Genomic DNA, 22,065 nt, shown 5'->3' with positions numbered 1-22,065 from the left:
AAAGAACATCATCAGACCAACCCAGACAGACATACAGCACAGACTAGTCTAGTACTACCTGGCCTACACACAAGGGGTACTTGGGAATGCTCATAACATCATAGACCTATATGATCAGTTGTACACGAGGGGGTATTTCAGGCAGAGTAAAATACCAGGCTGAGGGTATTTCAGGGTACAGTAACTAACATAGAAGGTTAAAAAAGCATTTCAGGTACTGTTATTCTGTTGTGCGCTATACAGTACCATTTTCATCTTCGATCTCAGTTGGGCCCATGAAGACCCGGTTGGCCACCTTGACCCGTCCTCCAGGGCCGTAGTGTGGCCCGTCCAGCTTACCCTCCTTACACAGCTTGGCCAGGATTTGGGTCGGCTTCAGGGGGTCCCGCCACACGTTGTAGCCATGGCTACAGGAATGAATAACAATGATGGCTGACACACAAATCCCTCACAGTTCTTATAAGATAATATATGGTACTAATTGATCCTTTATTTAACCAGGTGAGTCCCATTGAGAAATGAATCTCTTTATCAAGGGATCCCTAGGTATAATCAACAATAATATCTAAATACGGGAAAGTATTTCAGTTTATTCAGTTTATGTTGGTCGTTACTGCAGACTAAAGTTGTAAGTATTAAGAATATTGCTGAATGAATTGACATAGTATACTGTGCTGTTGGTATATATTGATTACATGTACTGTGAATGGCGTCAGGCTATGGAGAGCTAGGCCACACTTACATGGCATATTTCGATGGGATGCCACATATTGCTCTGTGTTTGCTGTAGTAACGGTTCTCCAGATCCAGTTTAGTCTCCCCAATCAGGTCGTCAGTGCCCACTAAATCCCAGTCATAGACTGACACTGTTAGTGTGGAGTCGATGGGAAATGTGGCCTCGATGTCAAAGGATCTGATGGGTTCAAAATAAAGGACTTTGTTAAGTCTTTGGCCATAACTTTGGTTATAAATTTCCACAGGTTTAACATTTTCAAAGCCTATTCAATGCACAAGCTATATAATTGCCAATCATCAATAGTAAATTACTTGGCTATCTCGTATGCTTTTAAAGATTAAGAATTAAGGCCGTATTAAATATAAATTCACTCTATTACGACATCATGAATGTTAGTGGAAATGGTTGAAATGTTGTTTTTAGAGCTTCTCCACTCACTTGCCAAAGATAGGGTTGAGTTGTTTGGAGATGTAGTTCTCTTTGTCTTTGATATCTGACTTGCCCAGTTTGATAGCGACGTACGGATCTGCTTTTCCATTGATATCCGCTGGATGCAGGTCAGTAGCCTGCAGGAAAGTATCAAGTAGAGAGGTTTTATTTGACAATCAAGACATTACATGTTAATAATCACAGGGTAGTTTATTTGCAGTGCCTATAGAAAGTCTACATCCCCTTGAAACTTTTCACTTTTTGTTGCCTTATAAAGTGGGATTGAAATAGATTTAATTGTCATTTTTTTGTCATTGATCTACCCAAAATACTCTGTAATGTCAAAGTGAAAGGAAAATTGTACACATTTTTACACATGAATACAAAATGTAATAAATAAAATATAGTCGTTGCATAAGTATTCACCCCCTTTGTTTAGCCAAGCCTAAATTAGTTCAGAAGTCAAATTTGTCTTAGCAAATCACCAGTTATATGTTATACTCACTCTGTGTGAAATAATAGAGGTAGACATGATTTTTGAATGACTACCTTTTCCCCTGTCTCCCATACATACAACATCTGTAAGGTCTCTCTGACAAGTATTCAACTACAAAGACCAGGCAGCTTTTGGAAAGAGGAATTCACCTTTCAGCAGGACAATAACCTACAACACAAGGCCAAATCTACACTGTAGTTGCTTAGCAAGAAGACAGTGAATGTTCCTGAGGAGCCAAGTTAGAATTTTTGATTTAAATCTGCTTGAAAATCTATGGCAAGACTTGAAAATGGCTTTCTAGCCATGATCCCCAACACCTTGACAGAGCTTGAAGAATTTTGAAAAGAATAATGGGTGCAGACAATACGGGTGTGCAAAGCTCTTATGAGACTTACCCAAGAAGACTCACAGCTGTGAGTCAAGAAGACTCATCGCTGCCAAAGGTATTTGAAACATGCATTGCCTAACATGTAGTGGGTGAATACCTATCAAGGTATATTAGTGTTTTATGTTTCATTAATCTTAAATTTGTTTTAGAATTTTTCTTCCACTTTTAATTTTTTTGTGTAGATTGAGAAAAAATGACAATGAAATCAATTTTAATCCCAAGGGGTTGTAGACTTTATATAGGCACTGTACTCTCACCTGAGTGTAGTGTTGTGTAACTACCCTGATGACATAGAGTCTGACATATAAGTACTGTTGTAGGTACACAACAGAGAGTAGCCTCATAAAGAATGGCAGTGATTGGTAGATGGGTAACAATAACAAATCAGACATTGAATATCTCTTTAAGCATGGTCAAGATAATAATGAATGTTGTGGATGATGTATTAAACCACCCAGACACATCGAAGATGCAGTCGTCCTTCTAAACTGAGCTGCAGGACAGGAAGGAAACTGCTCAGGGATGTCACCATGAGGCCATTGTTGATTTTAAAACAGCTACAGAGTTCAACGGCTGTGATCAAATCTAATCAGATGTTATTGATCACATGCGCCGAATTACAATAGGTGTAGTCTTTACATGCTTACTTACAAGCCCATTCCCAGCATTAAAAAGTGAGAAACATTTTCTAAATAAAAAAAGGAAATAATTAAACAATAAAAACAATAACAAGGCTACAAACATGGATCGAGTGAATGTGCAGGGATACGAGGTAGTTGAGGTAATTGAGGTAGTACAGTATGTACATGTGGGTAGGGGTAAAAATGATTAGGCAATCAGGATATATGATAAACACAGCAGCAGCAGCGTATGAAAGTGTGTCTACGTGTGAGTGTGGCGTCAATATGCATGCGTGTGTGTTTTGTGTGTGTGCGCGTATGTATTGTGTATGTGTGTGCGTTTGTGTGTGTGTTGGGGTGTCAGTGTAGTATCTGTGAGTGTGTGGGTAAAGTCTAGTGAGTGTGCAAGAGAGTCAGTGCAAAGCAATTAAGATAAATAAATAAATAATACATGTGTCAATGTAAATAGTCCCGAAGCCATTTGATTAACTGTTCAGCAGTCTTGTGGCTTGGGGGTGGAAGCTGTTAAGGTGCCTTTTGGTCCCAGACACTCCGGTACTGCTTGCCGTGCGGTAGCAGAGAGAACCATCTAAGACTTGGGTGGCTGAAGTCTGACAATTTTTAGGGCCTTCCTCTGACACCGCCTGGTATAGAGGTCCTGGATGGCAGGGAGTTTGGCCCCAGTGATCTATTGGGCCGTACTCACTCCGCCTTGCGGTTGGAAGCCCAGCAGTTGCCATACCAAGCGGTGATGCAGCCAGTCAAGATGCTCTCAATGGTGCAGCTGTACAACTTTTTAAGGATCTGAGGACACATGCCAAATATTTTCAGCCTCCTGAGGGGGAAGAGGTATTGTCGTGTCCTATTCACAACTGTGTTGGTGTGTTTGGACCATGATAGGTCCTTGGTGATGTGGACACCGAGGAACTTGAAGCTCTTGACCTGCTCCACTACAGCCCCGTCGGTGTGAATGGGGGCGTGTTCGGCCCTCCGTTTGCTGTATTCCACGATAAACTTCTTTGTCTGGCACACGTCGCCAGGTCTCTGACCTCCTCTCTATAGGTTGTCTCATCGCTGTCGGTGATCAGGCCTACCACAGTCGTGTCGTCGGCAAACTTAATGATGGTGTTGGAGTCGTGCGCGGCCACGCAGTCGTGGGTGAACAGGGGGTACAGGAGGGGACTGAGCACGCACGCAGGAGGGGACCCCTGTGTTAAGGGTCAGCGTGGCAGATGTGTTGTTGCCTAACACCACCACCAGGAGGTGGCCCGAGGAAGTCCAGGGTCCAGTTGCAGAGGAATGTGTTCAGTCCCAATGTCCTTAGCTAGTGATGTGCTTGGAGGGCACACTGGTGTTGAATGCTGTAGTCATTGAACAGCATTCTCACGTAGGTATTCCTTTTGTCCAGGTGGGAAAGGGCAGTGTGGAGTGTAATAGAGATTGCGTCATCTGTGGATCTGTTGCTCTGAGAACACGTCCTGGTAATCCGTCTGGCCCTGCGGCCTTGTGAATGTTAACCTGTATAAAGGTCTTACTCACATTGGCTACGGAGAACGTTATCATACAGTTGTTCTGGAACAGCTGGTACTTCACGCATGGTTCAGTGTTGCTTGCCTCGAAGCAAGCATAGAAGGGATTTAGCTCGTCTGGCAGGCTCGCGTCACTGGGCAGCTCTCAGTAGGGTTTCCCTTTATCATCCGTGATAGTTTGCAAGCCCTGCCACATCCAACGAGCGTCAGAGCCGGTGTAGTAGGATTCGATCTTAGTCCTATACTGACGCTTTGCCTGTTTGATGGTTCGTCGGAGGACGTAGCGCGATTTCTTATAAAGCGTCCGGATTAGTGTCCTGCTCCTAGAAAGGGGCAGCTCTGGGCTTTAGCTCAGTGAGGATGCCTGTAATCCAAGGCTTCTGGTTGGGATATGTATGTATGTGGGGACAACGTCATCGATGCACTTATTAATGAAGCCGGCGACTGATGTGGTAAACTCCTCAACGCCATTGGAGGAATCCCGGAACATATTCCAGTCTGTGCTAGCGAAACAGTCCTGTAGCTTAGCGTCCGCTTCATCGGACCACTTCTGTATTGAGTACTTCCTGTTAGAGTTTTTGCTTGTAAGCAGGAATCAGGAGGATAGAGTTATGGTCCGTTTGCCAAATGGACGGGGGAGAGCTTTGTATGTGTCTCTGTGTGTGGAGTAAAGTTGATCTAGAGTTTATTTCCCTCTAATTGCACAGGTGACATACTGGTAGAAATTAGGTCAGTCAAACGGCATTTGGTTTTCCTGCATTAAAATCCCCGGCCACTAGGAGCGCCGCCTCGGGATGAGCATTTTCTTGTTTGCTTATGGCCGTATACACCTCGTTGAGTGTGGTGTTAGTGCTAGTATCGGTTTGTGCTTGTAAATATACAGCTACAAAAAAAACTGATGAAAACTCTCTTGGTAAATAATATGGTCTACAGCTTATCATAAGGTGTTTTAACTCAGGCGAGCAGAACCTTGAGACTTCCTGGGGGAAAAACGGAGGATGGATCAACAACATTGTAGTGACTCCACAATAATGACATAAATGACAGAGTGAAAAGAAAAATACAAATATACATAATAAAAAAGATTACAAAAACATGCATATGTATGCAACAAGGCACTAAAGTAATGCTGCAAAAAAACACAGCAAAATAATACCGTTACCGTATCTGCATCATGGTATGGGTATGCTTGACATCTGCAAAGACTGGGGAGGTTTTTCAGGATGAAAAGAAACAGGATGGGGCTACTGTAAGCACATGCAAAATCCTAGAGGAAAATCTGCTTCAGTCTGCTTTGCACCAGACACTGGAAGAGGAATTCACCTTTCAGCAGGACAATAACCTACAACACAAGGCCAAATCTACACTGTAGTTGCTTAGCAAGAAGACAGTGAATGTTCCTGAGGAGCCAAGTTAGAATTTTTGATTTAAATCTGCTTGAAAATCTATGGCAAGACTTGAAAATGGCTTTCTAGCCATGATCCCCAACACCTTGACAGAGCTTGAAGAATTTTGAAAAGAATAATGGGTGCAGACAATACGGGTGTGCAAAGCTCTTATGAGACTTACCCAAGAAGACTCACAGCTGTGAGTCAAGAAGACTCATCGCTGCCAAAGGTATTTGAAACATGCATTGCCTAACATGTAGTGGGTGAATACCTATCAAGGTATATTAGTGTTTTATGTTTCATTAATCTTAAATTTGTTTTAGAATTTTTCTTCCACTTTTTAAAATGTTTTGTGTAGATTGAGAAAAAATGACAATGAAATCAATTTTAATCCCAAGGGGGTTGTAGACTTTATATAGGCACTGTACTCTCACCTGAGTGTAGTGTTGTGTAACTACCCTGATGACATAGAGTCGGACATATAAGTACTATTGTAGGTACACAATAGAGAGTAGTGTACATACCCTGATGATATAGACCCGGACTAGGACGTTGATTGGGTCATTAGTTGGAATGTTCTGGAACATGCCCATGTTGGAGTCAAAGCCCATCTCCCTCTGCATCTCATCTGACACCGGTACTTTGTACATGCACAGAGAACCCTGGAATATACACAGACATGCACAGAGAACCCTGGAATATACACAGACATGCACAATTGTGGTGATATTTAACACAATAACGGACTCAATCCTGTTCCTTTCTAGCCTGGACCCAGATATGTTTATGCTGTATAGACATCATCGTTGAACAAGAACTATAGGAGTTGGCTATACAGTATATGATATATTCTACAGTCTATGTACAGCACAAGAAGACCTGGGACTGTGCTAGTTCCAGCTCTTTTCCATCGCAGACCAAAAATAAGTTACAAAGAAGGGAATGCCCTTCTGTGCGAAAGGGGTTTTACTTTGAATTTGCCAATAATCCTGTCTTCATCCGCCATGCTCTGGTCGTCGTCGTCTCCGGCCTTCCCTCTGAACAGGTTGAAGGTGTGAAGCCAGTCTTCAAAGTGATCAAACTCATTCTCCAGCTCCTTCGGGTACACCTAATGAGGAAATACAAAAAGTACTCTATACATTAAAAACATCATTTCAACAAAAAAAAACATATTTAAACATATCAACAACAAAGAAAGAGTATACGGTATTTGACCCAAAACTGCCCAGAGACTTCAACCCATTGCCCAGACTTGTTTAAGCTTTGAAACAGGTTCCAGTAGGTAAAACTGGGATAAAGTGTTTGAAATGACAATTCTGGTTGTAATAACATAATATCAACCAGTTTTGCTCACTGGGGCTCACTGTTGAGTAACCACATACCTGTAGCTCATCAATGTTGTGCTTTTTCTTCTCTGGCATGTCTCCAGGCCCAGCCCTCTTCTTCTCCTTCTTTCCCTTGCCTCTCTTTCCTTTGACAAGAGAGTCATCAGGTTTGATCTCTGAGAATAGGTTAGGAGTGAGGGATGAGGGGGGTGAGGGTGGGGGTGGAGAGGAGAGTTGGTGCACAGCAGGGCACTCAAGACATGAATTCAACATGCAAGTTGGCAAACCAAAGTATTTTGGCCTATGTATACACAATATGAACAGTATATACAGTGAATGCCAGTGCAACAGTCAGAATAGCTAAGACAACATTTACCCAATAGGAATAGGTCATTAGCCTAGCTTAAGAGTATCAACTTTATCACTAAACGTAGGACCGAGAGACTGAAAAACAGCTTCTTTCTCAAGGCCATCAGACTGTTAAACAGCCATCACTAGCACATCAGGGGCGGCTGCCTATAGACATAGATTAGGAGTCACTGGCCACTTTAAGGAAATGAAACACTAGCCACTTTAATAATGTCTCCGTATCATGCACACAATCTCTGCATAATAGTGCATTTGAGATTCCAAAACATTTGTTCAAGTTAGTTTTATATAAATAGTTGATGTATCGTGTTATGTAAAAGTTATACATATCACTATATAAGCACTAGATGTGGTTTTGTTAGTCATGTTATTCTTAGTCAACGTTCATGGCAGGCCTATGGTAACATATAGCAGGAGAGCAGGAGGAGGTCATTATATGAGTTTTGAAGTGATGGAAATCATGCATTCATGTCTGTGTAAATGTATGCAGTGATGAACTACAACAGAGATGTCAGGGGTCATATGAAGGGTTAGTAGTACGGGTTGTCATGATTTGAAGAGGATAGCATGTATTAGGCACATGAAAGTGGACCTAGAATACCACATGATCATTCTCTTTTACCGCAACAATTATATTCTACTTTAAAGTCTCAATCAATATACAGAGATTCATGATTGTGTTGGGCTATCTAATCATGCTGGACCATCTACAAGATATTGTCACGCCCTGACCGTAGATTGCTTTGTATGTTTCTATTTTTGTTTGCTCAGGGTGTGATGTGGGTGGGCATTCTATGTTTGTATGTCTAGGTTTTGTATTTCTATGTTTTGGCCTGGTATGGTTCCCAATCAGAGGCAGCTGTCTATCGTTGTCTCTGATTGAGAACCATACTTAGGTAGCCTGTTTTCCCACTGTTAGTTGTGGGTGGTTATTTTCTGTTTAGTGTTTGTATCACCTGTCAGAACTGTTTCGGTTATTCCTTTTGTTATTTTGTATTTAGTGTTCAGTTTCTAATAAATAATATGAACATGTATCACGCTGCACCTTGGTCCTCACCTTCTTCCTCTGAATGCCGTTACAGATAAAGTATCTACTTGTCAATATCTACTAAATTAACAAACATCATCAACCTAAACAACCTAAATTGATGATACATAATACGATGTATATTTGTATGAAATGTGTACAGATATGGTTTAGATCTAATAGATTTGCTGCTCTTGTGTTTTCAACATTAGTTTAGGATTGTCTTTGTTACCTCCGCCCTCAGCAGCAATATCCTGGTCCTCTTTCTCCTCAGCATCCGCCATAGCTGCCTCCTGAGCCTTGAGAATCTACAGAGTAAGACACACAAACCAATAACATCCAACACATATTGACAGGATCACTTTTTAAATTCAATTATGAGTATTAAAATGTAGCCAAATGTAGCCGTTTTCCCGGATGGCCTCACCTCCATCAGAGTTTCGATCGAGGCAAAGTACTTGGACCACCAATCCAACATGCTTTCATCAAACTCCTCCTCCTCCACCTCGTCTCCTCCCTTCTTCCTTTTCTTCTTCTTCCCTCCCTTCTCATCCTCCTAACATATCAACGCAAGGTTAGATTACAGGTTGCAGTAGGCCTTTTACTGTTTTCAAACTACCGTACTAACCTTTTCAAATAAACTGTCACGCACAAATGCTTTTAACATTGCTCCTACATTGACAAACAGAGACATTCCTAGATCAACGTCATAACACCTACCTCAATTTTAACCACAGCATCGGACCCCTGGAAAATACCACACAACATACTATATCAATCATTTTACAACTCAGTTAGGATGTTTTATTAAAGTTTATTACTAAAGTTAACATTCATTTAATGGTGTGAGATCTTACAGAGTCCAGCTTAACCATGGTCTCCATCTTCTTGATGGTGGGCTCTGGCTCATAGTTGACAATGATCTCCTCTGTGAGAGGACAACGACTGCATTAGTATGCACAAATCAAAGTGTAAGGGCACAGCGAGGTGTGGGTTTGTTTGTGCGTGTGTGTGTGTGTGTGTGTGTCCGTTTGTGTGTGTATGTGCGCGTGTGTGCGTGCATGTATGTGTGTGTACCTTGAGTGTTCCAGTTGTTGGCGTGCTTGTCTGCTGCCCGGTAAATGAACTTGCGTAAGGTGGTGACAGCATGGTTCCCCACCAGGGTGTAACGACCGAAAGCTCTGCAGTCCACCACTCTGATGTTCAGGGGAGGGTGGAGCAGCTCGTTCTCGGGCAGATCCTGGAGAACAACGAGTTCACAGTAAATGAATGGGCTAAATTTGGCACCTTTACGGTGTCATTTCCTGTTTGTTAAGAAGACGTCATATAACCAGATTACAACCAATTGTTACAATAAGGCAAAGATTTTGTTTGCATGACGCCGTCACAGTGTCATGAGAAAGTCGTTATTTTTTTGGTTGTTATTTGGTGAGATAACCAGGTGAACGATGGAATGATTTTAAAGAGAACTTACCACCTCAAACATCTTAACCAGGGTGCCGAAGTTGGGATTTTTCTTGTAGTTCTGGATGAGGGAAGACTGGACTCCTTTACCGGCACATTCTATGTCCACACGAGGCCTGTCCACCGCGGCTAGGTTGACCCTCTTCAGGTCCCTCAGGCCCCAGAACAACACCTACATTTCAGTAACACTTTATTTAAAGGGTACCCACATAAGGACTTCATAACACATTTATAACCCATACATTCTACATTCATAAGCAGTACATAAGGGTTTCATATGTTACATCAACATTTACAGTGCAATATTTACAGCTACACTTCCTGTATTTCAAGGCCAAGAGGAGTTTAATTCCCACCTCGATCCTGTACTTGCTGAGGACTGGTCTGATGCCCAGAGGGACTGGTAGGATGGGACCACGGTCCATGTCTGTAGGACCATCGATGGGCGGCAGGTCAGCTTTACCATGAGGACCAATCTAAAACATGAACAGATATAATATAATAATAATATAATATATGCCATTTAGAAGTGGCTTTTATCCAAAGCGACTTACAGACATGCGTGAATACATTTTAAGTCTGGGTGGCCCCAGGAATTGAACCCACAATCCTGGCATTGCAAAAGCCATACTCTACCAACTGAGCCATACAGGAGACTACAGACATCAACATTACTGATTCATTTGGGTCTAATCAAAGCATTTATAATTACATGTCTGGCAGACATTTCGTTTTGTTTGAGTGTTATTAAAGGCCCAGGGGATTTTAAAGGCCCAATGCACAAGATTTCCTGTGTTTCATATATATTTCCACACTATGAAGTTGGAATAATATTGTGAAATTGTGAAAATGATAAAAATTTGCTGTTTGAAAAGACCGCCTGAAATTTCAGCCTGTTTGGTGGGATGTAGTTTTTAAAGATGCACTATGCAGAAATCACTCTGCCATTTCCCATTTGCAAAAATTCTAATAGTTTGCTTCATTTCAGCTTATGTGACAAAACAAGTAATTATAGTGTATTGTACCATCTAAACCGCTGTGAAATATATTTTCCATAAAACATTGTATTTTCTGCTGTTTGAAGCTGGTGTATAAAACCGAAAGTAAAAGACGTAAAAACGAAACTTAAGTACAGGAAGCATAGAAATAGCGCACATAGAACTGATCTACCGCTTCTTAGACTTGCTTTCAATGATAATGACAGGTCTATAACCCACATTTATATGTGAAGTTGGTCAGACCACTCAGACCACTCCCAGATAGTCATACAAAAGTCATACAAAATTTCTCAAGCCGAGATTTCCTAGGTTAAAGGTCCAATGCAGTCATTTTAGTCTCAATATCAAATCTTTGCTCTGTAACAATTAAGTACCTTACTGTGATTGTTTTCAATTAAAATGGTCAAAATCAACAAAAATAGCTTCTTAGCAAAGGGCAATTTCTCAAATTGAGACTAAAATGACTGCATTGGACCTTTAACCTAGGAAATCTCGGCTTGAGAAATTGCCCTTTGCTAAGAAGCTATTTTTGTTGATTTTGACCATTTTAATTGAAAACAATCACAGTAAGGTACTTAATTGTTACAGAGCAAAGATTTGATATTGAGACTAAAATGACTGCATTGGACCTTTAACCTAGGAAATCTCGGGAATACATCAACTTTGAAAGGCAACTTGAAAGTCAACTTTCAACTTCTACCAACCAATTTCCCTCTACTCTGGGACAAATAATGTGGAAAGTTGATCTATTGCCAGGCTCACCTGCAGCAGCTCAAAGGCCGCCAGCATTTCTCCAGCGGTGCAGTTCCCCCTATAGATCTGGTAGTACTCTAGTTGGGGAGGGAAACGTGGAGGTCCGTAGTGTTCATCCGCCATCTTGGTTATAGGCTTGGCGAAGGTCCTGCCCATGAACTCTGCTTTGCCCTGGAGTCACATCATAACAGGGAGACATGGGATACAATCAAAATATAACCCTGACCCTTCTGTGGTAAATCAAGGTCCACACTACGTCCACAAATATTAAGGTTGAAATATTTGAAAGAATGGTCTCTTTGGTATACTGTACAATCTAGAATCCAAGGAAATTGGCCGGTGTTTACATTACAAGCATTTTAAGAGTAAAATGTGACATTTAAAAAACACTACCATAAGAAATACAATAAAGGGTCTTCATGGCACGTCATTCATCAATATGTTAAGTATGGCATCAGCTTCACCTAACACAGAAGCATGGCTTGACGATGCACATGCTTCAAAGCTCAAGAAAACACAACAGAACAATGAAGAACAACTAGCCTGGTTCCAGATCTGTTTGTAATGCTTTGACAACTCGACCATAGGAGTTATCTACACGCACAAACAGATCTGGGACCAGGCTAGAAAACAATGGCAAGACACCCAACCATAACCACTGTACCACATAAGCAACACGCTTTCATTGAAGGAATGCAAGAGGGATAAGGCTGATGTCCAGTGAATTTGTCGTTTCAGCTAAATCTTATACCTCTTGCATGCCTTGGGCCAAGGCTCTCCAACCCTGTTCCTGGAGAGCTACCGTCCTGTAGGTTTTCGCTCCAACCTTAATCTAGCACACCTGATTGTAATAATTAGCTGGTTGATAAACTGAATCCATGTGTCTGAATCAGGCTCGTTACAACTGGGACTGGAGTTAAAAAACTTCAGGAGGGTAGCTCTCCAGGAACAGGGTTGGAGAGCCCTGCCTTGGAGCATAACGCTACTTCAAACTGTCAATCAGAATTCAGTTCACACTCTACTTATCCCGAGTAAAGGTCATCCAAAACAATGGTGTTTATGTTCAGGAATGAATTGTATGATCATCAGTTGAGTCAACATATACATTCTTTCAAATATAATTCATAACAATTCTGTCCAATCTGATACACATATAATGGGCCACATTCTTTTACAATGACGCTAACAAAGTACATGCTACAGTATCTCTTTCAAACGCAGAGCCTAATTCATATTTGAATGACATTTATGTTACTTAGACGACTTGAGCAGCAAGGAAAGAGTGGTCTGGAAACCTAAACGACTGTATGCGTTGTCAGATGATCAATTGAAATTCAGATAGAATCTGTTATGATAGATCTGTTCTGACATGAGTTCTAACCAGGCATCATGCTTACCACCGTGTCCTGGTCATAGATTTCTATGACGATGATAGGCGGGTCGTCCCTCAGTTCTCCGACTTCTCCAAACAGTTCTACGTTGTCATACACCATCAGCTGGTCCCAGGTGGGGCACAGTGTCTCATTCAGCACCTGGGCAGAGAGTGATATTCATTCATTGATTCATTAAATTCACTCACCATCTTGTTACTCTCATTCACCATTCTGCACCATGTCATTCTTATACGGACTCTTTAATTACTGGACCAAACTTCACCACTGTTCAAAGACGATAGTTATATTTGTGGATTCACTGTATTTTGTAATGAACGAACGAACAAACAAACAATCAAATCTAGTTGTCCTACCTCTGTGACCTGGCTGTGTGTGGAGAAGAAGACCCTGGCGAAGGGGTCTGAGAGGCCGCTGCTGTCTGCTGCAAACAGGCTGCGAGCCTGGTACATATGGACCCTCAGCTGGAAGATCTGCTTCACTGTGGAGGGGGAAGATTCACAAGCATTTATCAATGAGATACTCCAGTTTCCCTTATTCATAGTGATACAATATGTGCACAAAATTTGAATTTTAAGAAAATACATTTAGATTCAAAGTCAAAGTTCCCTGACGGTCTGAGGGCAGCCTGGTGGTCCCTAAGACCTAAGACCACAGGGGTAAGTCCAAGGGATTTGTCTACTCAAATCATTATATTTCTATGGAGATGTGTACACATGCACGGGACATTATCATCTCCCTTACTCATGTAGACCACAGATAACGTAAGCACTTATCCATGAGATTCCTTAGTTATCCCTTATGCGTGGTGATGTACGCGGCTCATCGGACACCATCGGTCTCCCTTACTCGTGTATGTGAGGCTGATGGGGGGAGCAGACTGCGAGCCAGGTCCTTTCAGCATCTTGTTCTCCTCGAAGCCGTTGGGCAGCCCAGACAGGAAGTCCTTCCTCTGACGGTTCAGACCCAGCCACAGGTAGATCTCTGTCTTAGCCTGCACTGTCCAGCCAGCTGCACCAAAGCCCTTCTTACCAGGCAGCTGGGGTGATAAGGCAAATTCATGAATGGAAAATCAGATGGACACACCAGTAGTGATTCAGATCGAGTGAAAAAGGGATGGCTGTAAATAATACAATCTTTTGGATTTCAAGCCAAATCAATAAGCAGACATTGGAAGAGGAAGCATGCATAGGTTTGGTTATGGATGTAGAGTAACTATGCACAGACCTTGAAGAAGATGGTTTTGACTTTGCCACAGTCCTTCCCAGTCTCCTCGTCCACCCCGGAGTGCAGGATGTCTTTGGAGGGGACACGGGCGTAGGCAATGCGCTTGTTGTTACTCATCATCCAGATGTAGATGTCAGGGATGCTGTGCTGCGGCTGCAATTACACATAGAGGAATCAAACAACCAATCAATCGAACAAATATTTCTTGGAAAATGTGTAGTTCAAACATATATACGTATACGATAAAAGAAAATAAATATGAACAAAGACTTCTTGAATGATATCAATAGCTTTAGATATGTTAACAAATGATGTACGTACGGTATATGCACCCCTTACTGACTTACCTCATCAGCTAGGAACCTGAGCTTCTGGAGGAAGTTCTGAACCAGTTTGATCTTATCTCTCACTGTATTCTTCTTCACCTGCGTCCTGATGGTCTTAGCCTGCTGACCTATGCTCTCCTACAAGCACACACAACGAGACGATCATCATTTTTAGCACACAAACACATTATGAATCAATAAGATAAAATAGTAGATATAATAGTAGTGGTGGTTCCGTGTGGCTCAGTTGGTAGAGCATGGCACTTGAACGCCAGGGTTGTGGGTTTGATTCCCACAGGGGACCAGTATGAACAAATATGAAAACGTAAGTCACTTCAGATAAGAGTGTCTGTGAAATGCAGTAGGAGGGCAAGTCTTACAATGCATTATAACCACATCATAATGTATTATACCTGTAGGCTTTGAGTAAAGTGTTACCCACAAAGATAATATACAGTATATAATTATATTTGTAATTCTGTGGTGTTACCAACATAATATATACAAATTTCACAATAATCTTTGGCTCATGTGTGCCGTACCAGTTCCCTCATGCAGGACTTGAGTCTCTCCTTGTCCAGCTTGGTCCTCCCAGTCTGATTCTGGTCATTGTTAGCCAGAGCCAGAAATTGACTGAAGAAATAATGAAATGTTAGCCAAATTCTGCATCCCAAATGGCACCCTATTCCCTAAATAGTGCACTAATTTTGACCAGAGACCTATGGACTCTGGTCAAAAGTAGTGCACTACATAGGGAATACGGTGCCATAATTGTGTAAGTAAGTAGAGAGCAAGTATGGCTTGGCTAGGCTCAGTAGTGTGGAAAGGGTAAGTAGGCACCTGCATCCGTTGCCGAGATCCTCCAGGACCCCTCTCAGTCTGCGTTCCGGATAGGCCTTCTCTGTCTTAATGACCTCCTGAACATCGTTCAGACCCTCCTCCTGTTGACACAGTGTTATAGACACGTTAGAACATTAGGATGGGGCTGGGAATTGCCAGGGACCTCACGAAACAATATTATCACGAGATTTATGTGCCGATACGATATGTAACTGTATTGATTTTTCCCCCCCATCACTAGAAAATAATGTTGTAATTATATTGTTTTTGCACATTTTGATGGGTATTAAGGTAATCGATTGACTCACCAGTTTATCTGCGATGTTGTCCATGATGTTGGCATTGTACAGTCTTCTTCTCTGGTCCTGCCACCAGCTCTTGATATAAATACATGGCTTCCTCTCAAAGTAAGGCAGGTGGAAATAGTTTCTGAAAGTTTGAAATGCATAAAGAGAGACACTGAAACCTGACCTAGTGAGATCTACGATCTGGTTGCAGTGAACAACAATCCCAGCGGGAAAACTAGCTGAAATTATTGTTATGAGAACTAGTTCACAAGCAGAACTAACGTCGTTTCAACCAGCTTTCCCCGCTGTACTGTAACACTCTGCTTATGTGTGTGTTGGGATCTGACCTGTCGGTGATGACCGGTTTCATGGGCGGGGTGGAGGACACTGAGACCAGGTCATTATCATCCCCCTCCTCTTCATCACTGGAACCTTGGATCAGCTCCGACTCCTCTTCATCTCCGTCTCCCCCACTCTTCTTCCCGCTACTCGACTTGGGTTTGGTCACGCCGTCAATTTCGCTCCCATAGTTACCTAGTTAAAAGACGCAAGTATAAAATATGATGATGAACATGACAATATACAGATCATCAAGGATTGGTTACCCAGACCCAGATTAAGCCTAGTCCTAGACTAAAAAACACAGGACTAGGCTTAATCTGTATCCAAGAAACCTAACATACATGTGCTACCTGCTGCCTTAGTATTATGGTATAAAGTGAAGTCAGTTTTATTGATATGATAAGGCTGAATTCTAACCTGAGTTCTATGTGGCTTAACTTTGCACTGATGTCAAGGGGAGATGGGTGAGTACTGAAGCTACCAACCTATCGTAACCTCGAAGCTGATTGGTTTGTCCCCGATCTTCCTGTCAATCATGGTGGCCTCTAGGAACACCCCGAAGAGGAAGAACTCCTCTACTTTCCCCGTGGCGCTCTAGAGGAAGAGACACAAAGATTAACATGGACATACATTATAACAGGAATAATTATTCCACCTTCCCAGTGGAATTCTGGATGGATAGGGAGTAGAGACATAAATATTAATTTGGAAAACATTATCAGGAAGAACACCTCCACTTTCACAGTGGTGTTCTGGATGGATGGAGAGACAAAGATTAAAAGGATACTTTGGGATTTTGGCAATGATGCCCTTTATCTACTTCCCCAGATGAACTCATGGATACCACTTTTATGAGTTAGCGGTAGTTTCGCAAGCCAATGCTTACCTGCGTTAGCGCAATGACTGTTAGTCTATGGGTATCTAGTAGCATGCTAGCATTGTCATTCTGTCATTGTGCTAACGCCAGTTAGCATTGGCTCGCAAAATTACCTAGCTTCCTTCGTACTGGACACAGAGCGATAAAAATTGTATCCACGAGTTCATCTGACTCTGGGCAAGTAGATTGCCAAAATCCCGAAGTATCCCTTTAATATGGACACCCTCATATGTGATAATTAAGCAATAAGGCATGAGGGGATGTAGTATATGGCCAATATACTAAGAGATGTTCTTAAGCACCACAAACCCCAGAGGTGCCTTATTGCTATTATAAACTAGTTACCAGCAAAAATAAATGTTTCGTCATACCCGCGGTTTACAGTCTGATATACCACGGCTGTCAGCCAATCAGCATTTAGGGCTCGACCACCCAGTTTATAATTAAGCAATAAGGTCCGGGGGTGTGGTATATGGCCAATATACCACGGCTTTCAGCCAATCAGCATTAACTGGAGATGTATGCCTTGATAATGCTGTGATGCGTACTATATGGTGTCTGACATATGAAAATATAGTGTATAAGAGTATGGTGAGTATTTCAAATGATGACTATGAAAATACTGAGCATGCTGAGCTCTAGTTCAGGACTCTGGCGAAGACCAGAGACGCTTACATAGACGCTCTCTCGCTCGACCGGCTCTACTGTGTGACTTACATTGTCTGAACACATAAAAATACCTCCAGTAATGGAAACAGTCAGTTAATAATGTAGCATCAGCGATCGGGCTAAATAAAGATGATCAATAATTTAGTCAGATTGCACTGTGATGACCTGTTTGTTGTGAGCTGTGAGTCACAATAGGAGGGTTTATCTGCTTGAACAGTCACCCATGAGAGGGAGGGAGAGACAGAGAGAGAGACACACACACACACAGAGACACAAAGAGAGAGAGAGAAAGAGGTAGAGACAGTGTGTGTGTGTGTATGTGTGTACTGGCAAGCATGTGTGAATATTTACATACATGCATGTGTGTGTGACCCACCTCTGAGATGTTAGGCACCCCCTCCACCTGCACCTCGGTGGAGCTCATGATCTCCGGGGAGGAGGTGTCCAGGATCTCCACACCCAGGCTGACCAGCAGGCGGGCTCTGAAGGACACCCCCTCCCCCAGACCCTCGTTCAGGTCCTGGTGCTCGTCCATGATGGTGTAGCTACGAGTGGAGCCATACATGTTCACCCAAGCCGGACCCAGGGTGGGAAGGAAGCCTGGCAGAGTATGGGTGTAAAGAGCATGGCAATTTGGAAAGTGCTTTTGGAGATTGGAGCGGTAACACAGCCAACTCCGGACCACACACTGGCAAACCGCAAAACGCCTCTCTTGTCAGTTACAATTTGTCAGACTATTTCATGAGGTAACACTTTCACAATTTGCTTCAGCTGGGACTTGGCACCTATTGCACTTTCCTTTACTCCATACAAACACCAAATATAACAAATGAAAGACACAAGAAAGAAACACAATACACAGTATCTTCTGAATTAAGGGAAACATTTCTACACTGAAGAACCTTTGTCTCCATCATTGGCGATCTTTCTCAGGTCAATGAAGTGTGTTCCGAGGGCCACGTCGTTCACTTTGTCCGAGTCTCGGATTTGGACCTTCATGCGTTTGCAGAGCGGTGGAAACATCTCAGTGAAGACGATCTGCTCGTTCCAGATTGGCTCGTAGCTGCTCTTCTGGATAGATGTTTTCCCCTGGGATCACAAAGCAGTCCACTTAAACAATACAATAAAACAAGTTGTGCCCATTGCATATAACATAACATAGCATAGTATACAATGATGAGAGAAAGTTTGTGAACCATTTAGGTTTTTCTGTATTTCTGCATAAATTTCACCTAAAATGTGATTAGATCTTCATCTAAGTCCTAATAATAGATCAAGTGAACATGATTAAACAAATAACAAAAACTATTGTACTTTTTCATTTATTTATTGTGCACATTGGTCCAACATTTGATTTCTTTGTCGGAAAAAGTATGTGAACCTCTAGATTAGGTATTCCCAAACTGGAGTACGGGGGGGGGGGGGGGGGGGGGTGCCGTCGGGGGCACGCCAAATAAAAATGTGATTCACATTTTAAAAATCTATATATAATAATAAAAATACACATTTTATTTCACATTTTCAAACAGTCCATTTATATTTTCCAATGGGGCTATACATTTGGGGGGTTTTCTCGACTGAGTAGCCTTGTTTCACTGCCAAAAATAAAATTAAACCATCTAGTGTTCAGCAAAATAACAACAGAATGTCAAATACAGGTAGCCTAGTCAAATAACTAACATTCAATCACATTAACCGTTACTCTCTCACGGGAATCCTTCACTCTTGCGCAGATATTTACAAATGAAACATGACAATTTAAAAAATAAGCCAAAGGTTTTTTTTGACTGAGAATGAAGACAACTTTTGAGTAGTAAGACATGTTTAAAAGCAACAGATACCATTAATAAGAAGGGGCTAGAAGCATCTTATATGGTGAGCTACCAAGTGGCTAGGACAGGCAAGCCCCATACTATTGTGGAGGACATAATTCTCCCTGCTGCTATGGATATGGTTGAGACAATGTTGGGGGGAAAGGCCGAAAAAACTATACAGACAATATCTTCATCAAACAATACTGTTTCATGACGCATCAGTGACATGGCAGGAGATGTTTTGAAACAATTTCTGCTTCGCATACAAGCCAGTGAATTATATGCGTTACAGCTGAATGAGTCAACAGACAGGGCGGGCCTGGCACAGCTCCTGGTATATGTCCGTTACGTTTATGGGGAGTCAACTAAGGAAGACATCCTCTTCTGCAAACCACTGGAAACCAGGACAACATGAGAGGATATGTTTTAAGTACTCGACAGCTTTGTGACATCAAATGGACTTTGGTGGTCAAGGTGTGTTGGTATCTGTACTGATGGCGCAAAAGCCAACGCAGGGAGACATAGTGGAGTGGTAACGCGCATGCAAGCAGTTGCTCCCAAAGTCACTTGGGTACACTGCAGCATCCACAGAGAGGCTCTTGCTGCCAAGGGAATGCCTGACAGCTTGAAAGACGTTTTGGACACTACAGTGAAAATGGTTAACATTGTTAAAACTTTCATTACTGACCATCATTTTCACTTGTCTGACCGCTTGCATGATGACGAGTTTCTCACGACTGGCCTATCTGGGTGATGTTTTTTCTCCACTGAATGATCCGAATCTAGGATGACAGGGACTTTCCGCAACTTTATTCAGTGTGGGGGACAAAATTGAGGCTATTATTAAGAAGTTGGAGCTCTTCTCTGTCTGCATTAACAACACACAGGTCTTTTCATCATTGTATGATTTTTTGTGTGCAAATGAACTCAAGCTTACGGACAATGTCAAATGTGATATAGCGAAGCACCTGAGTGAGTTGGGTGAGCAATTATGCAGGTACTTTCCGAAACGGACGACACAAACAACTGGATTCATTATCCCTTTCATTCCCTGCCTCCAGTCCACTTACCGATATCTGAACAAGAGAGCCTCTTCAAAATTGCAACAAGCGGTTCTGTGAAAATGTAATTTAATCAGAAGCCACTGCCAGATTTCTGGATAGGGCTGCGCTCAGAGTTTCTTGCCTTAGCAAATCGCACTGTTAAGACACAAATGCCCATTGCAACCACGTACCTATGTGAGGGTGGTGTCGTGAGTATTAGTTAATGTGACGACTGCTGCTCATCGAATGATTAAAGTTTTCTAATTGCGTGATTAAATGAATCAAGCAACTATTAACTCATTAACCTGGGGCACCATGGGAAAATTTGTTTTATTGAGTTTCTATTTCCCAAATTAACTCAAAGAATATCAGAATATCGATTTTACAACAGTCGCTAATTAATCAGTTTCCTCTACAATCTCATTCTGAACGTCGCATAATCCGTGAATCTGCACGGATCCGGGTCCCACCAATGAGTTCGTACCACACCAATCTTAGTGGATTATTTATTTACTAGAAAGCTAAAATGATGATAAAAGATACACATACTGTCACGGCCATCGAAAGAAGTGGACCAAAGTGCAGCGTGTTGAGCGTACATTTCATTTTATTATAGAATGTCGCCAACAAAACAAGAAACAAAATAAACGACGTGAAGCTTCCGAGGGCTATAGTGCCACTAACAAGGTCACAATCACAGGTGGGAAAAAGGGCTGCCTAAGTATGATTCCCAATCAGAGACAACGATAGACAGCTGTCCCTGATTGAGAACCATACCCGGCCTAAACATAGAAACACAAATCATAGAAATAAAGGACATAGAATGCCCACCCAAATCACACCCTGACCAAACCAAAAAGAGACATAAAAAAGGCTCTTTAAGGTCAGGGCGTGACAGTACCCCCCCCCCCCCTCCCCAAAGGTGCGGACTCCGGCCGCAAAACCTGAACCTATATGGGAGAGTCTGGGTGGGCATCTATCCGCGGTGGCGGCTCTGTTGCGGGACTTAGACCCCGCTCCACCTCTGGCTCACCCCACTTTGGTGGCGCCTCTGGTGCGGGGACCCTCGTCGCGGGCCCCGGACTGGGGACCCTCGCTGCCGGCCCCGGATTGGGGACCCTCGCTGCCTGCCCCGGACTCGGGACCCTTGTTGCGGGCCCCGGACTCGGGACCGGACTGGAGGCCGTCGCTGGGGGCTCCGGACTGGAGGCCGCCGTTGGGGGCTCCGGACTGGAGGCCGCCGTTGGAGGCTCCGGACTGGAGGCCGTCGTTGGAGGCTCCGGACTGGAGGCCGCCGTTGGGGGCTCCGGACTGGAGGCCGCCGTTGGAGGCTCCGGACTGGAGGCCGTCGTTGGAGGCTCCGGACTGGAGGCCGTCGCTGGAGGCTCCGGACTGGAGGCCGTCGCTGGAGGCTCCGGACTGGAGGCCGTCGCTGGAGGCTCCGGACTGGAGACCGTCGCTGGAGGCTCCGGGCTGGAGACCGTCGTTGGAGGCTCCGGACTGGAGGCCGTCGCTGGAGGCTCCGGACTGGAGGCCGTCGCTGGAGGCTCCGGACTGGAGACAGTCGCTGGAGGCTCCGGACTGGAGACCGTCGCTGGAGGCTCCGGACTGGAGACCGTCGTTGGAGGCTCCGGACTGGAGACCGTCGCTGGCGGCCTGGTCCTTGGAGGAGGCACAGGACGAACCAGGCTGGGGAGACCTACTGGAAGCCTGGTCCTTGGAGGAGG

General features: G+C 43.2%; 1 protein-coding gene across 2 annotated transcripts in view; it reads right to left on the bottom strand.

Annotated features, from left to right (window-relative positions):
- The window catches only part of LOC139553213 (otoferlin-like), a 42,224-nt gene that overhangs the window by 7,796 nt on the left and 12,363 nt on the right, over positions 1-22,065 (bottom strand). The window contains exons 6-31 of one of the 2 annotated variants that reach the window (XM_071365279.1): positions 18,384-18,570; positions 17,858-18,081; positions 16,421-16,529; positions 15,941-16,127; positions 15,615-15,735; positions 15,307-15,407; positions 15,009-15,099; positions 14,488-14,604; positions 14,141-14,293; positions 13,763-13,952; positions 13,270-13,394; positions 12,920-13,054; positions 11,532-11,693; positions 10,128-10,247; positions 9,782-9,943; positions 9,385-9,547; positions 9,165-9,235; positions 9,028-9,054; positions 8,735-8,863; positions 8,540-8,615; positions 6,969-7,087; positions 6,557-6,694; positions 6,111-6,248; positions 1,175-1,302; positions 743-913; positions 247-407 (exon numbers count right to left, since the gene is read on the bottom strand). In XM_071365279.1, the coding sequence (XP_071221380.1) occupies positions 247-407; positions 743-913; positions 1,175-1,302; positions 6,111-6,248; positions 6,557-6,694; positions 6,969-7,087; positions 8,540-8,615; positions 8,735-8,863; positions 9,028-9,054; positions 9,165-9,235; positions 9,385-9,547; positions 9,782-9,943; positions 10,128-10,247; positions 11,532-11,693; positions 12,920-13,054; positions 13,270-13,394; positions 13,763-13,952; positions 14,141-14,293; positions 14,488-14,604; positions 15,009-15,099; positions 15,307-15,407; positions 15,615-15,735; positions 15,941-16,127; positions 16,421-16,529; positions 17,858-18,081; positions 18,384-18,570 (3,505 nt within the window). Of the gene's footprint in view, positions 1-246; positions 408-742; positions 914-1,174; positions 1,303-6,110; positions 6,249-6,556; positions 6,695-6,968; positions 7,088-8,539; positions 8,616-8,734; positions 8,864-9,027; positions 9,055-9,164; positions 9,236-9,384; positions 9,548-9,781; positions 9,944-10,127; positions 10,248-11,531; positions 11,694-12,919; positions 13,055-13,269; positions 13,395-13,762; positions 13,953-14,140; positions 14,294-14,487; positions 14,605-15,008; positions 15,100-15,306; positions 15,408-15,614; positions 15,736-15,940; positions 16,128-16,420; positions 16,530-17,857; positions 18,082-18,383; positions 18,571-22,065 lie in introns of those variants that run through there. The other variant, XM_071365278.1, reaches the window with a different exon arrangement.

Source organism: Salvelinus alpinus, chromosome 25 (genome assembly GCF_045679555.1).
Source record: "Salvelinus alpinus chromosome 25, SLU_Salpinus.1, whole genome shotgun sequence".
NCBI lineage: Eukaryota > Metazoa > Chordata > Actinopteri > Salmoniformes > Salmonidae > Salvelinus > Salvelinus alpinus.
The sequence above is the reverse complement of the archived record's forward strand: the minus strand, read 5'-3'. Positions and strand labels throughout refer to the sequence as shown.